The 27,534-nt window shown below is 35.2% G+C and overlaps 1 protein-coding gene across 1 annotated transcript; it reads left to right on the plus strand.

Moving 5' to 3' along the window:
- Positions 1 to 650: 650 nt before the first annotated feature.
- LOC129257112 (tudor and KH domain-containing protein-like) lies at positions 651 to 26,217 on the plus strand. Its single transcript, XM_054895366.2, has 11 exons — positions 651 to 780; positions 6,692 to 6,831; positions 8,176 to 8,294; positions 8,658 to 8,859; positions 9,439 to 9,578; positions 10,274 to 10,421; positions 16,489 to 16,682; positions 18,793 to 18,968; positions 21,235 to 21,299; positions 21,653 to 21,807; positions 24,451 to 26,217. Exons 2-11 carry the CDS (start codon positions 6,732 to 6,734, stop codon positions 24,625 to 24,627), a joined length of 1,476 nt encoding a protein of 491 aa, XP_054751341.2. The 5' UTR covers positions 651 to 780; positions 6,692 to 6,731; the 3' UTR covers positions 24,628 to 26,217.
- The last annotated feature ends 1,317 nt before the right edge of the window (positions 26,218 to 27,534 follow it).

Here is a 27,534-nt window from a genome sequence, read left to right on the forward strand (position 1 = left end):
GTGTCAAGAAATGCAAAAATAATTAATAGAACAAAATTACTTAAAGCAGGTAAAATAAACTAACAATCATAAAACTAATAAAATGAAATGAAATAAGAATTATTTAAAATCGAATAAAAGATACAAAAAATAATGAAATACCATAAAATGAAATGAAAAATGATAAAGTAAAATAAAATGAATTTGAATAAAAAGTAGAAATATAAATGAAATAAAATAATATACGAAAAAATAAAAAGAATTAATTTGAATGAGATGACATGAAAGGAAATGAAAATATGATATACGATAACAAATTCAAGTAATAAATCAAAATCAAATTTTCGCAGACATGTATTTTAGTTGAAATGTTACATCATTTGTATTTTAATACGATGATTAATTATTCATTAGTCAAGAAGAAGGAGAAAAGTTGCGACAGTGTTTTTTTTTTTTTTTGGGGGGGGGGTGAAGATTAAGAAAAGAAAAATGACACCCCCTCTTCTTTTTCTTCTTCTTCTTCTTCTTCTTATTATTATTATTATTATTATTATCATTATTATCATTATTATTATTATTCTGCTCCTTCTTCATCATCATCATCTTCTTTTTTTTCCCCCTGTCAACCGAAAAAGAGTTTATCATCTATGCATGTGCAATGCGCCCCTCGTAGATAGAGGTCGTGGGACATACCGGTGGCGGACGGCATATGCTGTGAATTAATACAGGGCCAGGGCAGGGGACGGGCGGCGGAACCTTAAAGTTAGTCTTAGAATCCATCACTTTTCATCGAATTATAATGTAAGTGGTCTTGTATTTTCAATTGAATTTAGCATTAAATTGTATAACTATTGTTTTGCTATTTCCACATTGTCTTTATGAAATGATGTTAACAAAAATTGCCCGAAAAACTCGTAAAAGTCAAAACAGATCGCACGTGCGCAGCCTTACTACCGAGATTCTACCGATCATGTGGCCCGGACCTTCCCCGGTGGTCTCTTACTAGGCGCTGCTATTCCAAAATAACTCTGCGGCGAGAGCCTAACCGCTAAGACTAAGTCTAACGTTAGAAACTTAGATTATCCTTTTGTTTATTTTTTTTTATTGGCAAGCAGTCAATTTTTTACTATCGTCGCAATTGTCTTAAGTATCCCATTTCCTAGACCAAAAGCTTCAGTCTCTGTATTTTGGTTGTTCCGCTGAACTGCGTTGGCTCACTGACCAATACATAGACTGAAGAGGAGGGGCCCCGTACCTACAGCCAACGTATAGTGAACTAGCGATTTATAGATCGCGATTTAAAACTGTTTTTTAAGCAAAATTGAAAGTTTCATGGTTTCCATTATCAGGGAATTATAAATAACTTAAGTAATTGCATACCTTGGGCCGGAGTTATTGAAAAAAATCCTCTGGATGATTGAGAAATCTGTCATCTAAGTAAGAGTAAGACATTTTCACCTGACCTGACGGTTTTTCTTGCAAGTTGCCATCTTGAATGACGTCATTGTTTTTAAGTTTTTAATGTCTCGATATATCGCGATTATATATAGTATCGTTTATCTTCGTGTAGTGTATCGTATCGTATTATTGTATTCGTTTATTGCCATATGTAGGTGTGCTGATTGCTGGTGGTAATTTTCCGAAATTGAATATAATCATGATTAGAATCACAAACATGAAACACGAAAAAAGGGGCGTTTGGAAAGACGTTTCTGCAGAATCACGTACGAAAATGTTCGAATAAACGATATCGTGATTTGAATCATGATTATATGACCTCACTGTGACTGTGTCGGGCTACTTTCGGTTTGACTCTTGCCAAGCTCAAGGCTCTCTATATGCTCATTGTATGTACATGATTACTCTGTATGCATTTCTTGTCATGTTCAAGTTCTGTGTTGGTCATCGCATCGTCCACTACTTTTCATTTTTTGGTCATGTCTTCAAATTCAAGTTCTAGTAAATGAATTAACTGGACAGACAATGATCTCAGTTGTTGTTGAGTATAGAGTGTCAATATTAAATTGGATCTACGCTGAAATTCACTTCCGAACACCATTTTGGATAAACTAACAAGATGAATAGAAGCATATGGACCCTATATGATAGAATTAAACAAAATTCGGTATAGACTGAATTCTGGAAGCAAAAGATTTTTCGAGAGCCGAAACACGTGCGAAAAACTTCCTCTGTCAAACTGCGCACTAGTGATGCGCACTGGATTGGCCCGAATCTGAGGAGAAACAGCATTGGAATGAAGGTCGTCTAAACGCTGATTCTGTGATATCGTGATTCATGTTTGTGTTTTGAATCATGATTCAAATCATGATTCAAATCATGATTCTGGATTGAGGTCGCATAAACGCAGCCCTAGAGAGTAAAAATCATTGATTTACTATACTAACGTACAGTAGTCGTAGAGGCGCACGGCCAATATGGGAGACAATCTCCCATGTTGGAGACTTGCTTTGCAAAAGGACAAAAGAAACAACACCAACAAAAGCATGATTTTTTCCACCCAAAATTTTGTCTCACTGAGGTCAGAAGCCCATTTGTTTTGTGTGAATTACAACAAAAATCCTTATCAAAACAAAAGTAGACGGTGAATTTTTAAAGTAGACGGTGAAAAGGGGTAATTTTTCATGAGGAATCTGCTTATCACAATTTTATTTGCCGCCAAGGTAATCCTTTTGCAGCAAATGTAAACAAAGGAAATTGATCTCCCACACTGGAGACTGTCTCTGAAATTGGATACCCAAATTATTTACAAAAGTCTCTGATATTGGAGATAATCTCCCACATGGGAGACAGTCTCCCATATTGGCCGTGCGCCTCTTCTGACGTAAGGAGTAAGGTTACTCTCATACGAAGCCAGGCCTTCTATCTCAGTCATAGACCCACACAAAGGAAGCCAAAACCTGAAACTTTCACCCCCGAGATTTCTACTTTCCTTCTAAAAGATCTAGCTCTAAATCATGTACATGGGATAAAACCACTCTAGGCGACACCCCAATATTTACCCGTGTTAATAAACTGGGACTCCACTCACGCACATTTGGGCCGCCCTAGCTTGGAACTAAGGCTCTCTAAGCATCAATATCAATTTAAAATATATATCTACAAGTTATGTATAACCTATTTACTACTTGGATAATGTTTAATCGGTACTCACCAGTTCTTTTGATGTATTTTCTCAAGAATTAACACGGATTTGTCCCAATTCTTGCGACAAACCACGTCGCGGTAGACAGCTGTAGGCCTACATTCTTTTTTATTTATAAATAGAGCGCCCCTTACGATAGTTGTTAACAACGCGGCCAAATCGTTAAGTTTTTTGCACTGTGTCCAAGGCGTTTTTATTTTGTTTCATTTTTTATTATTTAATAAATATTTTGTTAAATAGCGATTTTTACGTCAAATATTAAATTTATATCACAAAATATTTGTAATTGTAGAGATATATATAATATCATGCAATTATTTATTCTATATATATTTTATAATAAAATTTATAATTGTTGCGGTCTTTAAAAAAGGATAGTCGATAGATCAGGTGATGACTACACGTATCACGTGATCTGAAAATCAGCTTCATACCGCTTTGATCGCACTCGACGGTGACCGGACTGACTGCCAAGAAAAGATCGAAAAAGGACTCAAATGTAAGTTTCCCTTTATTTTAATTAAATTTTAAGTAGAAATAAGATGATATTTAATGGGCAATCTTTTAATAAATGATAAACAAACGAGAAAAAAAATCGTATTTAGGGAGTAATATCATACTTGGGTGCAGGAAACAGTAACGGTTCTACTTCTAACCTGTTTTTAACGCATTGTCGCCTATGAGGTCCATACATGCTAATGTTTGGACCTCATTGGTACTAGGAGTGGATAAAACTTCATTTCCGACATTTCTACGCTCTCGTTGTTATTTTTAAAACAAGAATTCGCTTCCGTAACGTTGGGGAAGTACAATAAGAAACAAGATGGCGGCGTAAACATCGGGCAAGTCTCTTCCGTCTTTTCACAATATTTTTTCATTTTTTTGATGAATTCTTGTTTTAAAAATAACAATGAGAGCGTAGAAATGTCGGAAATGAAGTTTTATCCCATGTACATGATTTAGAGCTAGATCTTTTAGAAGGAAAGTAGAAATCTCGGGGGTGAAAGTTTCAGGTTTTGGCTTCCTTTGTGTGGGTCTATTACTAATAGAAGGCCTGGCTTCGTATGAGAGTAACCTTACGTGAGTAAATCAATGATTTTTACTCTCTAGAAGCCGCCTGGCTAGGTGCAACCTGATTTTCCTTTAATTCCTTCTAACAGTAGAGGCGCACGGCCAATATTGGAGACTGTCTCCAATGTGGGAGATTATCTCCAATATTAGAGACTTTTGTAAAGAATTTGGGTATCCAATTTCAGAGACAGTCTCCAGTTTTGGAGACCAATTTCCTTTGTTTACATTTGCTGCAAAAGGATTACCTTGGCGGCAAATAAAAATGTGATAAGCAGATTCCTCATGAAAAATTACCCCTTTTCACCGTCTACACTAAAAATTCACCGTCTACTTTAATTTTGATAAGGATTTTTGTTGTCAATCACACACTTAACAAATGGGCTTCTGACCTCAGTGAGACAAAATTTTGGGTGGAAAACAAATCATGCTTTTGTTGGTGTTGTTTCTTTTGTCCTTTTGCAAAGCAAGTCTCCAAATTGTCTCCCATATTGGAGAGTCTCCCATATTGGCCGTGCGCCTCTACTGTCTAACGTTAGAACCTAGTCATGATTGTGATGCGATGATTGATAATATGGCAGTGTAACCAGACACCTTATTTCAGTGCTTTAGAAATGACAACTAGAGACAATATAATCAAGAAAAATTGCACTAGCTATTCCAAATATTATGAAAATTATGAATATGATAAAATCATTTTATATTTAATAATTTACCAACCGTATTCTTTGCCTCGCACTTGTCGCATACCCCTCCACGAAAAAAAATATTTTCGTGCGTGACAAATTACATCATGATTCCGGACGGGTAAAGATATTCATTATAATGATGTAAGAAATAATTTGTGTGATTTTTTTCTTCATATATCACATCATGCATAAATTATAAGTTTTTGTTTGCTTTTTTCATATCGAATATGAGCAGATGTTGGTAATAAATTTGTGTTTGATAACTTATTTGATTTTTTCTTGTTAGTATTAAATGTAAGCTGCATGTTCCATGGCACTTTCCAATATAATGCTTGTTCGTATCGTATCAATGGCCAACCCTTCTGAATGAAAACAAACTGAAATAATTTAGATATACTAGGACTAGTTTTAGCCACCACCAACACACTGTATATATTTTTTGCATCCTTTCAATGTGATAAAATATATATCATTAACCGTATCAGACATCTGAGCAGGGTAACTTTAATACATTGTTGCCTGCTTAAGGTTGTGATCAAGTGGTCGGTCAATAAGATTCCATGTTTAACCACAGACAAATTTATTGCCCGCTCAGGAAAGTATATGAGAAAACGTGTGGAACTGTAGCGGGCAATAAGGCAGAGAACTAACATCCACGTATTCTATGCGTTTTTGTATGCGTACTTGAATCGGGCAGTGCTATATGTCACAATTACCGTGTTTACACGTGCATAGGCTTTTGGTACTGAACCAAAAGCCGATGCAGAATCGGCTTTTGGTTTATCTTGCACCGCTTTTACACGGATGTCACAGCTCGCGCTGCAGAATCGGCTCGCGTGGCAAAAACCTGAAATGACCCGCACACCAACAATATACGTCATGATAAAGACAAAGCTGGATCCGTGCGCTTACAAGTACGTCATAATGGTAAAGTAAATGAAATGCGCGCCAATTGCCGATGCAGAATCGGCTTTCTGTTTACACGTAGAAAAAAAAAAGATTCTGCATCGGCTCACGGTTCTGAACCTACTACTTTGGTGGTGCAAAATTGCCGATTTTGCACTGAGAGCGGATGCAAGTTAGTTGTGTTTACATGCAACAAAAAGCCGATGCAGCGTGTAAACATGGTAAATGTTAATCAAGTTGAGACAACGCTGGATACTGCGTCCCCATGCCAGGAACGAGTCATTTCAATTACATCACAATGGTAAGTTCAGAGGCCCAGTCTGCTCAACATGATAAAAATAGATTCCTATTCTTAACCTCTGAAAAATCTGAATTTCAACAATTTTTTCTCTAGATGTCTGGTTTGGTTAATTATAGCAATATTGACTGGCCTTGGGCAAAAGGACATATACCGCCCTCACTTAATCGATATCACTCTCATCTACGACTCAGGCGATATAAATCTAGTTTGGGCGATATATGTCGTATCGCCCAGAGGCCAGTCAATATTGCTTTAATAGTGCCTAGATCTAATTCAGAAAGTTGATAATACTGGTGGCAAAAATGTAACCCATATGCCTGTCGTAAACTTTTTTTTTAATTTAAGGCATATTTAATTCTAAGAATCGAGAACAACGTGGTTGATCAACTGATATGAAATTTTATGTCAACAACAAAGTTTAAGCCATGTTTTAAAAATGAGAGAACGTGAGTCATAGACATATAGTTCTTTCAGAATTAGATTTTTCAAGTCACCATGATTCAAATTTTAAAATCTCAAACATTTTAATAGTATTATTTTTTTTTCAAAATCTATAATAAAGTTATCTTTTTATATCTCTTCCAGAAAAACTCCTGTTAATAAAGAAGAAGACCTCTTAAAAAGTATGATGTCAGAATTGTCAAGTAGACAGAAAGTGGCCCTGGCCATTGCATTACCAGCATCTATGGTTCTCATCTATCTCTTATTCAAGAAGCGAGATGATTGTAAGCATTTGAAGAAATTACTTTGTCTTTTTAATGTATTTAAAGCTATCCATGAATTTGTAATCCCAAAGTTTTTCTTGAACTTTTAAGGTGGAACTATTTTGGTACCATAACACAAATTGTGGAAATGGTATGCTTTGCACTAAAAAAATGTTGTACATGTATTTAGGGACTGATCTTACAAGTATAGAAAAGTACAGAAATCCATCTACATGTATTTCATAATTTTAGCAATGTTGACAATGACCTTTGGAATCATTTGGCATTCTGGCGCAATGGTTATGATGCATGGATGACTGACTATGCTTCATGTTTAGAAAACACTAATGTTTTGTAGATTTATGCATTTCTGGATATCCATAATTGCAACTCTTGAAACTTTTTTCAGTGCCCGCATATTCTGAATACCAATTCAATTAAGACCATGGTCTAACTCTGTGCTAAAGTTATGGGAAGCCAAATATGTTAACATTATTTATAATGTACGAAGTATGTTTGTTATGTTTACTTCATTCTTTGTCCATGCTTTAGTGATGAAGAAAATTATTTTGATATCATTCCCAGGTAGTTATGAATTATTAGAGTGCCAATTGAGCTTATGAATTTGAACCTGAAATGTTCTAGAGATTTGTGTCACAATTTCAGGACAAGTCCACCCCAACAAAAGGTTTATTTGGATAATAAGAGAAAAATCCAACAAGCAGAACTCTGAAAAAAATCAGATGTAAAATAAGAAAGTTATTAAATTTTAATTTCACAAAACAGTTATATGCACATCCTGGTCGCAATGCAAATGAGCAGACTGATGACGTCACCCACTCACTATTTCTTTTGTATTTTATTACATGAAATATGAAAAAGTCTAATTTTTACCTCATTGTCATGTGAAATAACATTTTATTCATCCCTGAACATGTGGAATTAGCATTGTTTTAATACTACATGGTTCAGTCATGTTGGTCCTTATTGTAAAATCTGTAAAACATGAAATATTGTATAATTCATACATAAAAAAAAAAAAATAGAGAGTGAGGGACATCATCGACTCTCTCATTTGCATATCACTGAATTGTTTATATCACTGTTTTGTGAAAAATAAACGAAACTTTAAAATGTCATAACTTTCTTATTTTACATCCGACTTTAATGAAATTTTCAGCATTATACTTATTTGATTTTTCTCTATTGATTCCAATCAACAATTTTCTGGGGTGGACTTGACCTTTAATAATAAGAAGACATGCTGTGTAAGACTCTTCCCATTCCTTACTACCCATATATCATTTGAGAGCAAATTTGTCTGAAGTAATGCAATAATGGGAATATCATTTTGTGTGATGATAGATGATGTACCAGCACCATCCAAGCATGTGGCTACTATCCAAAGACAGACAATTGATATGAATATCCCACATAACAAGGTTGGACCTCTCATTGGTCGGGAAGGCACCAATATCAAGAGGGTAAGTATCCCAACAATTTCTAAAGTCACATTGGCTTGCATTCAAATAGTTCATACTGGTGACGTTACTTAAAACATGCTTTATAGCTGTAGTTAAACCAAATTCATTTGTAGGTAGTGAATGTGACAATCATTTAGAACTCTGCTAGAGTGCTAAATCCTGTATTGGATTTTTTTTTCGTACACTCAAATAGTACAATTTATGAGCTCTCATCTAAATATTTCCTAAATTGTCCCTCTTGAGTCTTGATTGATGGGATATTTTGTCTTCCACATTGTTTTTATACATTTTCTGATTGAATGATTCAAATTATATTATAGTCATATAAAGATGTGTGACATGTTCATGTTGATCTAATTGCAGATCCAGGCTGAAAGTGGAGCTCAGATCAAGTTCTCTGATGAAACCAAAAGAGATGATACAGCTGACAGACACCTCTGTATCCATGGTAACCGGGATAGCATCTTGCTAGCAGAGAGACTCATCAACGAGTTCTTAGCAGAACAACCAGAAATCATCACTAAGACACTTATGCTTCCCCAGCAAGCAGTAGGAAGGATCATTGGTTAGTTAAAACTGCTGCAGAAATTGAGAATAATTATGTGTACGTTGGTCAATGATAAGCTCTTAAGATACGTGAAAGGATATTTTTCTGGAGTTCTTAGATTTGCGTGAATCAGATTTAACATTGAAAAAGAGCTGGAAATCACTGCAGGCGAATAAAAAATAAAGTCCATGCATTCCAAGGGGGTGGTGCCACTGACATTGGGTGCATCAGTGGGGGTCCACCCATCCCCTATGGCTTTTCTAGTTGTTGAACATAAGGAAAAAGAGGTAGAGAAAGAGAGTCTCAGCTATGTAACTTTGTAATATCCTTATAGTGTAATTGAGAAAAAGAGTGATTTCACATTAAGTTTGTCTTGCACCCCCTTCCCCTATCAAAATATCCTGATGCCTACCAAAGTACAATGAATGAAGTTTATAGACTAGCTGTTATTACATTTTAGCTTATATGCACCGTATTTGCAAAAACAACAACATTACATTTTAATACATGGAATAACAAAACCTTGCTGACCTTTTGGTTACCATGTTTAGTTGATCTCTGAGCATACATACATGTTTCATTGTTTTCTGATGACAGGAAGACAGGGTACTAACATTAGGAGGATACAGAACAGCAGTATGGCCAGAGTGAAGATTGACAGAGATGTTGTAGAAGGGATAGATACTCTCAGGCGTTGCACAATCAGAGGAACTCTGACACAAGTGGACACTGCTGAGGTGAGTTGAATCCCTGCAATCAATGAGCGATTCCTTGTATGGGTTTGGGTGTTCGAGTTAAAACTTAAGTATGGAAAGGGGAAGGGATGGGATCAATGCTCAAGAAGTTACATGATTTCAGTTATTTTGATATTAATAGACTCTGCAATCATTGAATGATTGATGTTGTGATCTTTGTTAGCAGACTGGAAAGGGAAAATGATATTTGTCATATTGAGGAGAGCTCCTCAGAGAAAAGAAACCTTTAACCCTTTATATTATAATGTGAATGTATCCACAGTACTAGCAATGTTAAGTATGTAACTAATTTTCCTTCTAAGTGCATAATTACCTGTTTTACTACGCAATGTTGTGTTTTGGCTTTCATAAGGACATCATCTTATGGCTTATCTGGAGCATACAGTCATGTTTGTGATTGATTACATTGAATTGTTTCATGGACTGGCCAAGTCATAATCATGTGAGAGCATTACGTATTTTCATAAGGACTCAAAATCAAAGACAAATTGCAAGATTGTGACAGGTCCCACATAGTTGGGTTGGACGTGCATATTTTATCGAGATGCCCTTGAATTATTTTGCACTTTTGGAACTTATTTCATTTGATTTATTTATTTTGGATCAATCTAATTGAGTCTTAAATGGAGGATGTTCTTGTACATGTTGTATTGCTATATTTGTCTTCTTTTACACAGTACATGATAAGACAGGAAATTAATGAAATGGAGGATTACAACCAAAGGTTAGCTGATGCAGCTGCTAATAGGAAAGAAAGACCAACAGGGAAATCATCTAATAAAAGTGTACAACCTAAACCGGTTTTAACCGTCGACACTGCACCTAGTAAGTCAGTATCAAGAATTCTTATCTCTATAAGAGAGCTTAACATTTTGGTTTGAAATTCTCACAAGGTACCAAAACCATGGACTATGCATATTTCTTGTATTATTGTGCTCCATTCAAACTAGCCTCTTGTCGAGGCCCTGTCGGCTGCTTCCCGAGCGAAGCGAGGGATAAAGCGAAGCAGAGCGCTGCGAGACAGGGCCTCTTAACTTCTGAGCCGAATTTCACCGACTTTCTTTTGTTTTTGTCTCACCTGCATAGCAGAGTGAGACTATAGGCACCGCTTTTCCGACGGCGGCGTCAACACCAAATCTTAACCGAAGGTTAAGTTTTTGAAATGACAGCATAACATAGAAAGTATATGGACCTAGTTCATGAAACTTGGCCATAAGGTCAATTAAGTATTACTGAACATCCTGCCTGAGTTTCATGTCACATGACAAAGGTTAAATGTCATTTAGGGTCAATGAACTTAGACCATGTTGGGGGAATCAACATCAAAATCTTAACCTAAGGTTAAGTTTTTGAAATGTCATCATAACTTCGAAAATATATGGACCTAGTTCATGAAACTTAAACATAAGGTTAATCAAGTAATACTTAACATCCTGCATGAGTTTTACGTCACATGACCAAGGTCAAAGGTCATTTAGGGTCAATGAACTTTGGCCAAATTGGGGGTATCTGTTGAATTACCATCATAACTTTGAAAGTTTATGGATCTGATTCATGAAACTTTGACATAATAGTAATCAAGTACACTGAACATCCTGTGCAAGTTTCAGGTCACATGATAAAGGTCAACGGTCATTTAGGGTCAATGAACTTTGGCCAAATTGGGGGTATTTGTTGAATTACCATCATAACTTTGAAAGTATATTGGTCTAGTTCAGAAACTTCTTGGACATAAGAGTAATCAATTATCACTGAACATCCTGTGTGCATTTCAGGTCACATGACCAAGGTCAAAGGTCAATGAACTTTGGCCGAAATGGGGTATCTGTTGAATTACCATCATAACTTTAAAAATTTATGGATGTGACTCATGAAACTTGGACATAAGAGTAATCACATGACCAAAGGCATAGCAGAGTGAGACTATAGGCGCCGCTTTTCCGATGGCGGCGTCAACACCAAATCTTAACCTAAGGTTAAGTTTTTGAAATGACAGCATAACTTAGAGAGTAATGATCTAGTTCATGAAACTTGGCCATAAGGTTAATCAAGTATTACTTCCTGAGTTTCAGGTCACATGACCAAGGTCAAAGGTCATTTAGGGTCAATGAACTTAGACCATGTTGGGGGAATCAACATCTAAATCTTAACCTAAGGTTAAGTTTCTGAAATGTCATCATAACTTAGAAAATATATGGACCTAGTTCATGAAACTTGAACATAAGGTTAATCAAGTATTACTGAACATCCTGCTTGAGTTTCACGTCACATGACCAAGGTCAAAGGTCATTTAGGGTCAATGAACTTTGGCCAAATTGGGGGTATATGTTGAATTACCATCATAACTTTGAAAGTTTATTGGTCTAGTGCATGAAACTTGGACATAAGGTTAATCAAGTATTACTGAACATCCTGTGTGCATTTCACGTCACATGACCAAGGTCAAAGGTCATTTAGGGTCAATGAACTTTGGCCAAGTTGGGGGTATTTGTTGAATTACCATCATAACTTTGAAAGTTTATTGGTCTAGTGCATAAAACTTGGACATAAGATTAATCAAGTATCACTGAACATACTGTGTGCATTTCAGGTCACATGACCAAGGTCAAAGGTCAATGAACTTTGGCCATAATGGGGGTATCTGTTGAATTACCATCATACCTTTGAAAGTTTATGGATCTGATTCATGAAACTTGGACATAAGAGTAATCAAGTATCACTGAACATCCTGTGCAAGTTTCGTGTCATATGATCAAGGTCAAAGGTCATGTAAGGTCATTGAACTTTGGCCATTTTAGAGGTAATTATTAGATTGCTGTCATTACTTTCAAATTTTATAGATATAGTGTATAAAATGTGGATATAGGGGTAATCAAGTTTCACTGACAAGTTTTAGGTCACATGATCAAGGTCAAATGTCAATGAACGTGGTATTGTTTCATTATATGAATGGTGTTTTTTGTGAATAATTATTTAAATGGTGTTTTTCAAAGTCAGCACTGCTGCTATATGGAATCGCGTGATGCAGGTGAGACCGCCAGAGGCATTCCACTTGTTTATTGTTTTTACCAATATTCCGACCAAATACTGGTCGGTGAAAATCATCCAATGAGAGCGAGGGTTGCTATGACGACATATTGAATATTCATGAGCTCAGCTTGAATGGCGACCCGTGGATTCTTGGCGAAGAGTGACGACGAAATATCAAAGAGCATTTGAATATGCCTCTAAAATGCTAAATATTGACCGATTTAAGGATTTGCAAGGTGATGAAATTAAATCTGCACTGAAAGGACGAGATGTTTTTGTAAATCTACCCACAGGATATAGAAAATATGTAATCTTTCATGCGATTCCACTATGCGTCGATTATCGATCTCCGCGGTGCAGTGAGGGAATGCTGGAGTCGAGTTGTGCAGTTAGTGGTGCTTCCCCTTGACTCGAGTATGACCAGGCCGATCTCCCGGGAAGTTTTGGGGCGGTGATGGGTCTGTTACGTCTAGTACTAGTAGTAGTAGTAGTACCACTACTTGTTGCATTTTGCTGGTTATATCCCCTTTAGTGTCCCCCATTAAATGAATCCCCTGCAGAATAGTGGACTCTCGGAGTGGACTACTAGTATTCCGAACCCCGGACGAAACAGCTTTGACATGGTTTACTAGGTGATCGGTAATATTCATGACTAATGTATATTCATTAGGAAGACGTTCCTCATGAATATATAATTCAGCTCAGATGTCAAGAGGCCCTGGCTCGCGCCAGGCCTAATTCGCTTTGCGAATTAGGAAATCCCTCGCTTCGATCGGGAAGCAGCCACCAGGGCCTCGACAAGAGGCTACATTCAAACTAACTTTACGCCATTTGCATGAAGCATGCATTTATGATTGGACTCTTCCTAGTTTAAATTCTTAATTTACGATATAAAATAATTCTAATTATGTACACAAAATTTATGTAATCCATGGTTTTGTACTCTATTACTATTGAAACCACCTTGTTGAATTTGGGCCTCTCCATCAAATCAAATAAATTTAGAGGAAATTAATCAGAAAGTCAGGTCATTATTCCCATATAGACACACTTTCATGTACAGGAACAGTTAAGCATGTGCACATAACCAAACTAGGCTTACCCTAAAGGGACAGGGCTATTTGAGATGTATTGAGGACTTCTAATTCTGGCCGCAGTTTGCACAATTGTGCCAAAATTTTGGCACGCATATTCTTTACCACATATACTACAAGCCAGCATGAAAAAAAATTCTGAAAATAATTATTTTTTATATATTAGGAATAAAATATATGCAAATTTCTTTGTGAAAGGTTAATCAAGTATTACTGAACATCCTGCTTGAGTTTCACGTCACATGACCAAGGTCAAAGGTCATTTAGGGTCAATGAACTTTGGCCAAATTGGGGGTATCTGTTGAATTACCATCATAACTTTGAAAGTATATTGGTCTAGTTCAGAAACTTCTTGGACATAAGAGTAATCAATTATCACTGAACATCCTGTGTGCATTTCAGGTCACATGACCAAGGTCAAAGGTCAATGAACTTTGGCCGAAATGGGGTATCTGTTGAATTACCATCATAACTTTAAAAATTTATGGATGTGACTCATGAAACTTGGACATAAGAGTAATCACATGACCAAAGGCATAGCAGAGTGAGACTATAGGCGCCGCTTTTCCGATGGCGGCGTCAACACCAAATCTTAACCTAAGGTTAAGTTTTTGAAATGACAGCATAACTTAGAGAGTAATGATCTAGTTCATGAAACTTGGCCATAAGGTTAATCAAGTATTACTTCCTGAGTTTCAGGTCACATGACCAAGGTCAAAGGTCATTTAGGGTCAATGAACTTAGACCATGTTGGGGGAATCAACATCTAAATCTTAACCTAAGGTTAAGTTTCTGAAATGTCATCATAACTTAGAAAATATATGGACCTAGTTCATGAAACTTGAACATAAGGTTAATCAAGTATTACTGAACATCCTGCTTGAGTTTCACGTCACATGACCAAGGTCAAAGGTCATTTAGGGTCAATGAACTTTGGCCAAATTGGGGGTATCTGTTGAATTACCATCATAACTTTGAAAGTATATTGGTCTAGTTCAGAAACTTCTTGGACATAAGAGTAATCAATTATCACTGAACATCCTGTGTGCATTTCAGGTCACATGACCAAGGTCAAAGGTCAATGAACTTTGGCCGAAATGGGGTATCTGTTGAATTACCATCATAACTTTAAAAATTTATGGATGTGACTCATGAAACTTGGACATAAGAGTAATCACATGACCAAAGGCATAGCAGAGTGAGACTATAGGCGCCGCTTTTCCGATGGCGGCGTCAACACCAAATCTTAACCTAAGGTTAAGTTTTTGAAATGACAGCATAACTTAGAGAGTAATGATCTAGTTCATGAAACTAGATGAAATCATTTAGGGTCAATGAACTTTGGCCAAGTTGGGGGTATTTGTTGAATTACCATCATAACTCTGAAAGTTTATTGGTCTAGTGCATAAAACTTGGACATATGATTTATATTCTTTACCACATATACTACAAGCCAGCATGAAAAAAAATTCTGAAAATAATTATTTTTTATATATTAGGAATAAAATATATGCAAATTTCTTTGTGAAAAACATTATTTGCAAATTTAACACCCACTTTCACTTCAAATTTTCTCCTTTTTTTTTCCAGATGTCATCTTTGTAATCGCATTTCAAAGTTTTCACGAAGTAAAATTGCCAAAAAGCCATTTTTTCCTTTTGTTTTTCTTGGTTTTTAAAATTTCTTATGTACTTCTTTGTTTTTTCATCTTTTGCTTTTCATTGTTTTTTCAATGGAAATTATCACAGACCATTTAACAACTAAATTAAACCCTAAATTAATTAAGCAGACCAATTAAGGCAAAAAATAATCACCCTTTTATGAATTTCATCTCCCATAGACTTTGTACACTAAGTATGAAAATGAGCCATTTTCAGCATGACATTGTCTCATAAAAAGTCACTTGGCATTGTGATGCTATACCTCCATGTTGGGAATTTGGTCTCAAAAGTTGCGCAAGACTTCAAAGAAAAAAGTCATAAAATTTTGCGGCGCTCTCTTTTTGCATTTTAGAAATATTGTGTGCGAAGCGTCAAGGTTCTTTTGGGGCTAGCCCTAGTAGTCCTAAGGATATTTTTATTCTTGTTATGGAGATGGGGCCCCTTTGTTAGGAAATGGCGATACTATTACAATCATAAAGAGCATGAAATAAATTGATTTTACTCAGTTAAAAAAATATTGATATATTTATAAGTTTTGGCTAGAAACAGAATATGCATTGGATTTGTACATGAAATTACATCTTTTATTTTTAGTCTGAACTCCACTGACAGACTGTTATAAAACATCAGAGACAAATGCGCAGACATTGAAAATAGGTCTGAAAAGTTGCAAAAAAAATGGTCATGTGTTCATTCCATGAGCATTTCACATTTGGGGTGTATTGCACAAAATATGGGGAAGTGTTCAATTAGTGTAATATAAGTTTAAGATTTTATGTATGCTGCTACCTCTTGCTTTGTTCAGATGATTCAAGGACCAGCTGCCATATCACTGGACTATTTTAACAGTTGGAAAGATGAAAAGTGAGCCGATAAGAGAAGTTGATAATTTATGCACAGTCAAATCATGATTAGTATTATTGATTTATTCACTTTCGGTTAGGTAAATGGGCACCTGACAGGAATTTCTTGAAATAAGAGTGAATAACAGCTGCTCTGCTCTGCTATAGCCATCTTTATTATGATGGGTTATTGTAGAATGCTTCTAACACTTAAAGTAATTTTTTCAACATTATAGAGCAAGACTTTGTCTATGCATTATTACAGAACCAGAAGAATGGCATGTAGACACCACTTCCACTGCACAGCTCCCAAAAAACAAAGATTTCTTCACAGTTTACGTCTCGGCCGTGGAACATCCAGGACACTTCTGGTTGCAGATAGTCAGCAGCAAGGCCAAGGATTTGGACCTAATGCTTATGAATATGACAGAGTTCTACAATAATCCAGATAATCAGAAGGTGAGTTGGGATTGAAGTATGATTTTCCATTTCTAAGATGACCACAAATATTTCATGTAGAGCAACCCTGAATTACCACAATGTTTTATTTTAGAATCAATTATTCAGTTTTAGGTGTGGCTTTTTGTGATCAATCACTTTTATAGAATCAATTCATTAAGAAATAATAGTGGTCATGATACTACAGTTTTTAGTAAGTGCATGACACCAGAAGGTCTTAAAAGTTTGACCGTAAAATCTCGATGTCAAATTGTTGTAGAGTGATTTTAATGTATCACCTATAAATCAGGTAGAAATTGTACAGAAATTATGTTTGCTTGAAAAAAATAGATGATGAGGATCAACTAATACCGTGTTTACACGTGCATCGGCTTTTGGTTTATCTTGCACCGCGTTTACACGCTGTCACAACTCGCGGTGCAGAATCGGCTCGCGTGGCAAAAACCTGAAATGATCCGCGCACCAACAATATTCGTCATGATAAAGACAACGCAGGATCCGTGCGCTTACAAGTACGTCATAATGGTAAAGTAAATGAAATGCGCGCCAATTGCCGATGCAGAATCGGCTTTCTGTTTACATGTAGAAAAAAATCCGATTCTGCATCGGCTCGCGGTTCTGAACCTACTCCTTTGGTGGTGCAAAATTGCAGATTCTGAACCTAGAGCTGATGCAAGTTAATCTTGTTTACACGCAACAAAAAAGCTGATTCTGCATCGTCTCGCGGTTCTGAACCGCAAGCCGATGCAGCATGTAAACACAGTATATCATATTGATGATTAGCACACCTTTTCTTTAACCCTCAATCTCCCGGGGTATTTTGATTCTTGTCATTCCCGGGGGGGGGGGGGGGCCATTATGGCCCCCCCTTAAGATCTCAGCCGTGGATTGCGCGATCACAACGAAAATTTGCATGATGGTAGAGAATGACGTAATCTACGCAGTTGCATTGGTAAATTTCACTGAATTCATATATTTTCATTTTATATGAATTAATTATGCTAATTTATTCATGAAATCATACTTTTTGCTCTGATTCACTAAATAAAGCTCCTAGAATGCTATTTTTTGGTGAAAATATTCTTTATAGCATTCCTAACAATTGTGAATGAAAAAATTCTGGTACCAAGACCGAGCTCTTATGTATTTAATTGTTTTTTTAATTTCTTATGTATTTCTTTGTTTTTTTACTTTTTGTTTTTTATTGTTTTTTCGATGGAAATCGTTCCAGACTTAATTCTAATCATAAACAAGACAAAATTAATTAATTTTAATCATTAAAAGTAGAAATAATGATACATTTATGAATTTTGGCCAAATACACAATTTGCATTGGATTTGTACATGAAATCACGTTTATGAGCAATTTTTGGTCTGACATGCACTTACATAATGTTGCGTAATGTCGTAACCGCGTACCCGGGCATCACAAATTTGGTCTCAAAATTTGCGCGAGACTTGAAAGTAAAAAGTCAGTGAGCGGCGAGGTCAAAAAATTTTGCGCAGCAGATATATCGCGAAAATTGTCGAGGGGGGGCCATAATGGCTCCCCCCAGGAGAATTAGGGTTAACAAAGCTGTATGTATATGAAGTTCTCAGTGATAGTTGATAAAAAGTGAATTCCACAAGGTTGGCCCATTCCCCCATGATGTCTGTATGCATCAAAGACTTGTTGTAACTGGATGAAATCCATTGACAATGTGACAGACCAAAGGATTTTGAAAAATTTGCATTATCTCAGGGGCAACCAGTGAAGAGACTTTTCAAGATAGGTGACTTTTCAAGTTAAGTGATTCAGATTCTATTCCAAACAAAATATGGATTTTCCATGCGACTGCTCGTGCTATATTAAGTTGCAATGCTCATAGCTGCATTTTTTAACTTCTGATTTTTCCCAATTTGAAAATCTAGTACATTGTATTGGAGGCCATCACCAAAATTTTATTGATTTATTATTGGAAGAAAAAGGTCCAACAATTAATATTAACTCCAAACACTCCTTGATTCCCCCACCACTCCCTCTCTCCAGTACAGGTCATGCAGTATATTTTACAACAGTTGCTTGTTCAAATGCAGTCATGATTAATCATTGATTTCTACTTTATACCAGGCATTTCAACCTGACAGTCTTCAGAAAGGTGAAATTGTCGCTGCTCCATTCTCTCATGATCAGATGTGGTATCGTACTCGTATCCTTGGTTTCCTTGACGGTGACATGGTAGACCTCTACTACGTCGACTATGGGGATTCTGAAGCCGTTCCCAAATCATCTGTTTGCACCTTGAGGTAATAGGCAGCATTACAGACAATTTCTCTGCCGGCGCCAAATGTTTTTATGCAGTATGCACATGTATGAAATGGCTGCTTTCAATCCTAAATGTCCCCTCATTTCTCACATTTGTTCACTTTATTGTCTATTTGGGATATTGTTTTAAAGTCACAACAACACAGGGCACATGCTATGAGCTGTCAAAATAATGGATGCACACATTTAATATAATTGGTCTTCTCCTGTTCCTTTTGTTCTTTAAGCTAAGATGCTAACATCTTATTTTCTTCCTTATTGCTTCTTCACAAATCCCGAAGTGATTCTGCATCAAGACATGAGCTTAAGAAAAGAATGCTTCCCAGCCTTGAAACTTTGGCATGAGAGGAGTTGCATTGCAAAGCTATAGCTGTTCAATTTTTAATAGATGAAACCTTAAAAATAGTTTTTGTCTCACCTGCATAGCAGAGTGAGACTATAGGCGCCGCTTTTCCGACGGCGACGGCGGCGGCGACGGCGACGGCGGCGTCAACACCAAATCTTAACCTGAGGTTAAGTTTTTGAAATGACAGCATAACTTAGAAAGTATATGGACCTAGTTCATGAAACTTGGCCATAAGGTTAATCAAGTATTACTGAACATCCTGCCTGAGTTTCATGTCACATGACCAAGGTCAAAGGTCATTTAGGGTCAATGAACTTAGACCATGTTGGGGGAATAAACATCAAAATCTTAACCTAAGGTTAAGTTTTTGAAATGTCATCATAACTTAGAAAATATATGGACCTAGTTCATGAAACTTATACATAAGGTTAATCAAGTATCACTAAACATCCTGCATGAGTTTTACATCACATGACCAAGGTCAAAGGTCATTTAGGGTCAATGAACTTTGGCCGAATTGGGGGTATCTGTTGAATTACCATCATAACTTTGAAAGTTTATGGATCTGATTCATGAAACTTGGACATAATAGTAATCAAGTATTACTGAACATCCTGTGCAAGTTTCAGGTCACATGATCAAGGTCAAAGGTCATTTAGGGTCAATGAACTTTGGCCAAATTGGGGTATTTGTTGAATTACAGCCATAAATTTGAAAGTGTGTTGGTCTAGTTAAAAAAACTTGGACATAATAGTAATCAAGTATCACTGAACATCCTGTGCGAGTTTCAGGTCACATGATCAAGGTCAAAGGTCATGTAAGGTCAAAGAACTTTGGCCACGTTGGGGGTATTTGTTGAATTGCCATCATATCTCTATAAGTGTATTGGTCTAGTTCATAAAACATGGAAATAAGAGTAACCAAGTATCACTGAACATCTTGTGCGAGTTATAGTAGTTTTCAAAATCAGCACTGCTGCTATATTGAATCGCGTGATGCAGGTGAGACGGCCAGAGGCATTCCACTTGTTTTCTTCATAACCAGAATCGCATAAAGTCTAATGAATTATTTTATGAGGTATTTTAGGATAACACTTTGTTGTGAAGAAGTGCATCTGATGAGTGTTTATCAAAGTATTTTGTCAGAATTTTCACTGTCAAATTTTCTGTAGGCTAATTTGATATAGTAGATTTAGTAGCTGATGTTTGTTAAAATACTCCCATATTACTTCATGAAATGCCCTTCATGAAATGCATAAGAAAATTTTCAGAATATATATAGGCCTATATATCCTATTTTTTTTGGGGGGGGGGTATGGATTGATGATATTATAAATGGAAAGAATTATTTTAATGAACGTATGGCTTTAGCATACGCTGCTTTGTGTCAAATTTCACTATTCATTATGCAAATAATGAATGTTTATGAGTGCAATTGACTAAGCCTCAGAGTTGAATAGGTCATTTCATCTTTCACCAAATGAAATACTCTGTCCATTACATGTATAATTAATATTTCATTATTTGTTTCATATGACACCTCTAAGTAGATCCTTGTCATTTGCAATGGGCATGTCACAGGTTAGATGTAAAAGTGAGTGCAGCTGATCTTCAGCGAGCACGGTATGTTGATTGTAGCCACACACAAACACACACAAGTGTTTTACTTGTAGTGCAGATGGTGTTGGCAGGCGTGCAATGGACAAATTTGTATGGATCCAAAATGCATGATGAATTAATCAAAAATTATACAAATGATGATGTCATTGTAAAATGGGCCGAATGATCGATTTCAAACAACCAATCAGATGACAAGGATCTATCTAGGTGTCATATAATCAGTTTTATTGTATCATCTTGGTTGTATATTGATTATTATATTTCTCATACATGTATGTACAGGGATGATTTTCTAATTCTACCTTTCCAAGCTGTGGAATTCTCACTTGCTAATGTATTTCCATCAGGTAAGTCTATTTTATCAAACTTCATATAATTCGCTTTTTCTTCACATTTTTTAAATATCAAATATTGTATTTATATGGTGATGTCTAGGTTTTCTTTGTTACAATTTGGTCATCATACTGGAATTCATGCTTTGTAATACATATCTATCCAAACTTTCCATATTATGTATTTCTAAGCTCAAATTGAATATGTTATAGACTGGTTGTGTGACATTATGTTTTAGTTGTCATCTTCTTTACATTGAAATGATTGCAATAATGTTACAATTGATCCTAATTATTTGAATATTCAAGGATTAATTTGCTTGTTCTTTATATTTGATCATGTCTATTCTCTTTATTTCTGTTGTTAGGTGGTGATGAATGGACAGAGGAGGCAATAGAATACTTTGAGCAATTAACTCATGTTGCCAAATGGAAACCACTTCAGGCCAAGATAATAGACTATCAGAATACAGATATTGGTACTATACCATGCATTGAGCTCTATGATACTGCTGATAGCTTTGTAAGTTTGTCCCCCTAGTCTTAGTTCACTTATTTCATATGCATCAAGTATTACATGAGGGGTTTTTCTAGATAAGTACCAATGCAAGAAAATAGATTGCAAAACCAAACTCATGAAAGATATTACTTATGAAAGTGTATAATTGAAAAAAAAATGTATAACTGTATTGTTTCCTAACTATGAAAAAATAAACATAGATCCTATTGATGACAAAATTCAGTATTTTATCTCTGATGCTGAAAAGGCTTAAAATTTGGTAATTGATGCTTAGGCCACATTTAATGGGGAGCACCATCCTATAAACGTGTCTACAATATATTTAAAGGTGATTTTGGGAAAAAGTTAAAGTGATTGGTTAACATTGTTTGACTTTTAAAAAATCTGAGCTAGAAGGTCACACTTGTCACCTGTGTCTGTGATATGTTACAAAAATGAAGCCCAGAAAATATTGCATTCAAAAATAATTATTCAGTGCTTCAAAAATTGAAATATAAAGTGACCGAAAACACCATCTTAATTTCATCCCATACACTTATGTGTACTATTTAGGCGTCTATAAGACGCCTATTTACAAAATCGGGGTTTGCCTTGTAGTTTTAGCTTTTCATTCTCAATAATGGTTGTTTTCAGGGTTTATTAGTTCTAATACATGCACTTGTACACATGTTTCATCTTGGTTTGAGAATTTTTTAAATAGGCTGCTCACAAAGTTAAACAATACCTTTAACTGCCAAGGGCTATGAAGTATGAAAATCTGAAAAGTACCATAACAGTTTCCATCCATTCACATCTTGCCTTTACAAAAAAAATTGTACATACATCATTGGAATGAAATTGGGATTTTTTTTTTTTTTTTTGGGGGGGGGGGGGGACATTGACAATTGCTCAGGACTATGATACATTTATTTGCATTATCTATAGGCATCACACCATTTCTTGGTATTCTGGGAAAAATAGATACAGAGCCTGAATTTGGATTGCATGGAAATCTTGTGACATTACTGTGGAGTAGGTCACCATGTCCCCTAAAACTGCATGACCACTGTAGGATTAGTGCAGCCTCTCCAAAGATCATGCGATGTTATCTATGATAAGTTCATAGGTTTTTGTCAGGTTTCTTTTTTAAATTTGTGGAAGTTCACACTAAAAAAAATCACGGGTGCTTTGATGATTTACAAAAGACAAATTACATGCTATTTAGCAACTCTTTAGATTCATTACCTTCAGATATAATTCTAAACAACACACCATTAAAACAGGTCTCTCATACTAAATTTTTGGGGGTCATAGTTGATAACCATCTTACATGGAAAATGCATATTAACAATTTATGGAAAACTATATCAAGAAATATTGGTGTTATCAATAGAATGAAATTTCTTTTACCGCAATCCTCATTATTTATGCTTTATTCGTCATTGATTTTGCCATACCTGAATTACGGTCTCTTGATTTGGGGTAATACCCATCAAACATTGATAGAAAAGATTTTTATACTGCAAAAAAAGGTTATCCGGATCATTTGTAATGCTCCAATACGCTCTCATACTAATTCTTTATTTTTCGAAAACAAGATTTTAAAAATTAAGGATTTATATTCATTCCAATTAGGTCAGTTTATGTATCAATATAATAGCAATAATTTACCTATTGTTTTTCATGACATGTTTCATAAAAATGAGAGCATTCATAAATACCCAACTAGGCAATCAGATGAATTCCATTTACCGCTTTTCAGGACGTTCAAAGCCAAAAATACTTTCATTTATGAAGGCCCAAAATTTTGGAATTCCCTTCATAACGACTTAAAAAGTTCTCCCTCTCTGTACACTTTTAAAAGAAAGTTAAAATCTTTCTTACTGAAATCCTATAATCACGTCTAAAAATACATCACAGATTTATATTTCTATTCACCGTTCCTTTTCTCTCATGCGCTACTTCGCTTCTGTTTGTCTACACTCCTCTCTCTCTGTAGTTCATATGCAGTTCTCACATTCCTTCCTCACCCCCCCCCCCCTTTCCTCTCTCTCATTCATCCGCTTTCTTTCTTTAGTTTCTCATTCCTGAGTTTTTTTGCGTAATTTTCGTATATTTTGGTTATGTAATATTTTCTTTTAATGATGTCTCCTGTTGGCAATCATGGTTTATACTTTGATTTGTATATATAAAATTTATTTTTCGCTTGTCATATTTTGAGGAGCCCACAATATACAAGCTTTTGCTTTTTAGTGGGATCCTCCATTTTCACAAATTGTAAATCACAAATCCTTTACGCAAGATTATTTTGTATGTAACTTTCTTATAACATGTCTTTTTCAAGTTGATTCTATGACCTTGATATATTTTTTTTATAATGTCGACTTGTTATGATTGTATTTGATTTATATTTTGTTGAAAATGAAATAAATGAAATGAAAATGAAATGAAATGATCGTAATGACTGCAAAATAATACAAAAAATGTTGGACTCGCTACCAGTGCAGTTTTACATGGTTGATGATAGAAAGTTAGCATTGGTGATATTAATGGACATTCCTATAGAGGATTAGGTCTCACTGACTTGTGTTGTACTATTAGTTTTTCACTCAGTTATGATAATTTCTAATTTCTTCTTTACCCCTTTTCCTCTCTTTCCTGTCAAAGGATATAAACATTGGAAAGCAGCTGAGACTTTATGGGTTTGCCAAATCAAGAAGAGACAAAGAGAGAGAAATGACAAAAGAAATGACAAGTCCAGAGGCATCATCTGCTTTACCCAGTGCTTCAGTACGATCAGAAGGAGATGGTGCACATGATACAGAAAACTATGCAAGTTTATGATGTAAATCATATCTCCACCTACCTAACATCTGTGCTCTTTCTATATTGTGATTGCTACCCAGATAGAACAACAAACCAAAGATAACATGGGAAATAAGCATCACTAATACCAAACACAAGTGGCAATCATGTGATATGCTTCATTTTTTTAAAGTATATAATGGAAACCATGACCCAAGTGATTTGTCAAGTTTGTTGTGTAGATAGGCTGAATTTTGACTTTTAGTTCAGATATGACCGTAAATACATTTTGGGTATTTTGAAAATGGTACTTCACATTTATTTGATTATGACATTTGTAAGGGTTTTGAGGAAATATTGGTTTAATATGTTCATCCAAAATTCTCACCTATATTGCTAACATGTCGCATTATGAGAATGTTTAATCACATCTCAATTCATTTGAAAGAATTGTATGCATACAGTTCTCTTTTACCTCTTTAGTTAACCTTGTAATATACCATAATTCATGTAATGATAGAAATTGGTTAGAATGTTAAATACTTTTCACTTTTGACAAATTGGAGTGTTTACTATGCTCAAGATCTCTTTTTCACTTCAAAAAGTAAATGTGATTTCTACATTATTACACTTAACATTGTTTTTAGTCTGCCTATATCCTTGCTCTATCTTCCCCCTAAGTGATTGCATTGATAGTTTTGGGGTATGTTTTGTCCATGCATACAATGGAAATTCATATTTTATTATATACACACTTTGAATTAAATCATTTAGTACATGGTGTGTGTTGACCCCAAGAAATTTTCTTTCTTAACATTATTTTTATTAACGATTATTGCTTGATACCGGGGTGCAAAGCTCTACTTTGTATTCAAATTAAATTATTTATTTGTAAGATTTGTTCTTAAGATAATTTAGCTACAAAGGTTTTCTGCCCCAAGTGGTGATACATCGAAGATTATGGAATTGTGGCTAAAGCATGAAATCACAATTGTGTGTGCAAAATACGTTCATATCTCTGTTGTCTTGCTTGGCCCTGTGCTTAAGTGTTGGTAGAGTGAAATGATTGCACTGATCTACATGTAGATTTGCCAGAAAAATATTCATTGAAATCTATAAGCAACAAATCAGAATGATTTTGATTATAAACTCAGTACCATCTATATAGTGCATGTTGGGATGTCCCTATTAAAGAAAGAGTAAGAATGAAATATGAATAGGGATTAATAAAGGGGAAAGAAGCATGCTCAACATACTACAAATTATCATTGGAAAGTGTTTTTGAAAAGAAATGTATTTTGTTTGGTATATTGAACTTTGTGTGGGGCAACAAGAATTCATATTGACTAATCGTCTATAGTATAACAAGTGTTTCCTAAATTCAGCCTGTTGGAATAGCAGTAACAGTAAATGCTATATACCAAAGATGAATGGTTTCATTGATTTGCTGTTATTTTCACTCGCTTTCTTCTGATTTTTCAGCATGTTTCAACTCTTTCAATTGCAAATTCAATGATTTTTATTTAACTGCTGCATGTGAATGAAAGCATTGATATCGTCAGGTTAGTTTTGTGTTTCCTAGAATTTAAAAGGACTTCAGAATGAATAAAACATGATTTTGTTTATGTATTTTAATATGTGTGATAAATGTACATACACTTCTCATTTTGATATATGTATATGTTGTCTCACACAGGGTCTATAGATAAAGATATATAGTTACCTGTTTTTTTCGTCCAACAGCTACAAACTTAATGAATATATATATTGTTGCATTTGAAGGGCCGTAGTCCTGTATGAATATCACAAAGTATAAGCCCTTAAAAATTAGTAAATGTTGTTACACACAAAGTCAATGCACACCAGTGTTACCAGATTAACAAATTTACTGATTTATACAATAGTTTGACCTATGTACGTTATCAATACTTTTTAAAAATCAGCAAATTAATAATAATTTCATTTTTCCAACAGATAATATTTATATTCCAAATCAGGTAATGGACAAAATGCCCCCAAATCCCAAGGTGCTCCACATGAGTGAAAATGTAGATTTTACATGTACCAATACAACCATGTTTTTAAAGATGTTTATAACAGCCTCCTGTTTGACTGATATTGGCAGATTTTTTTTTAGTTTCAGCTCCAGATCCTTGCCCCTCATGTTGATTTTCATACCAATCACAAAGTATTTTACACTAAAAATGGAAAATTTAAGTCTCTTGTGCAAGTTATTTTACATCTTGATCCTAGCAACACTTCAATATGATTGCGCTTCAAGGCTGATATCCATAACAAAGGTTTATGATAAGTAAATGCCAATAGTAGATCAAGATTTTTTTTTTTTTGGGGGGGGGGGTAGGGATTACAACACACTAGCCAGGAACCAATCAGAATTGCTCTTTCATATTTGTTATCCGTCATTAAGCTTTGTGCCGCGTGTTACCCAGGTCAGTGCAAGTGTGGGATTCCCTTGTTGTTTCTGTTAGCAGTAAAAGTGTTTGTATATTTTGCATCATGTTTATTTGTTTCACAATCCTAGTGTGGATTGTATCAAGTTAATAACATTATGATTGAAATAGAAAAATTCTTAATTTGGTTGGGTAGATATGGGTAGATAAAAATACACTAAATGGTTAAATGTCTACCTCTGGTATCTGGCTTGGAAAACTATATTTTTTCAACAACAAAAAAACAGTTGTAACCAATGCCAAAATAAAATACCTAGAGCTAGAATGTAGGAAGTAAAATTACAGACAAAAAAGATCTTGACAGCATGTTCTCAATATTTTAGGGAGCTATAGATTTGAAATGCATTTTTTGTGAAATGCTTATTGTGCAAGATAACTGCTCTTAACCCTTCTAATATCCCATTTTCACAAGCAGATTATAAATTAGTCTCTCAAATCTACAGTGTGTCCTCATCATAATGGAAACCTTGGGTAG

The sequence above is a fragment of the Lytechinus pictus genome, chromosome 3, assembly GCF_037042905.1.
Source record: "Lytechinus pictus isolate F3 Inbred chromosome 3, Lp3.0, whole genome shotgun sequence".
In the NCBI taxonomy this organism is placed as follows: domain Eukaryota; kingdom Metazoa; phylum Echinodermata; class Echinoidea; order Temnopleuroida; family Toxopneustidae; genus Lytechinus; species Lytechinus pictus.

Coding starts and splice junctions, on each gene's coding strand:
- LOC129257112 (XM_054895366.2), top strand. CDS start 6,732: ATGATGTCAGAATTGTCAAGTAGACAGAAAGTGGCCCTGGCCATTGCA. Junction 6,832..8,175: donor ATTCAAGAAGCGAGATGATT/GTAAGCATTTGA, acceptor GTGTGATGATAG/ATGATGTACCAGCACCATCC. Junction 16,683..18,792: donor ATAATCCAGATAATCAGAAG/GTGAGTTGGGAT, acceptor ACTTTATACCAG/GCATTTCAACCTGACAGTCT.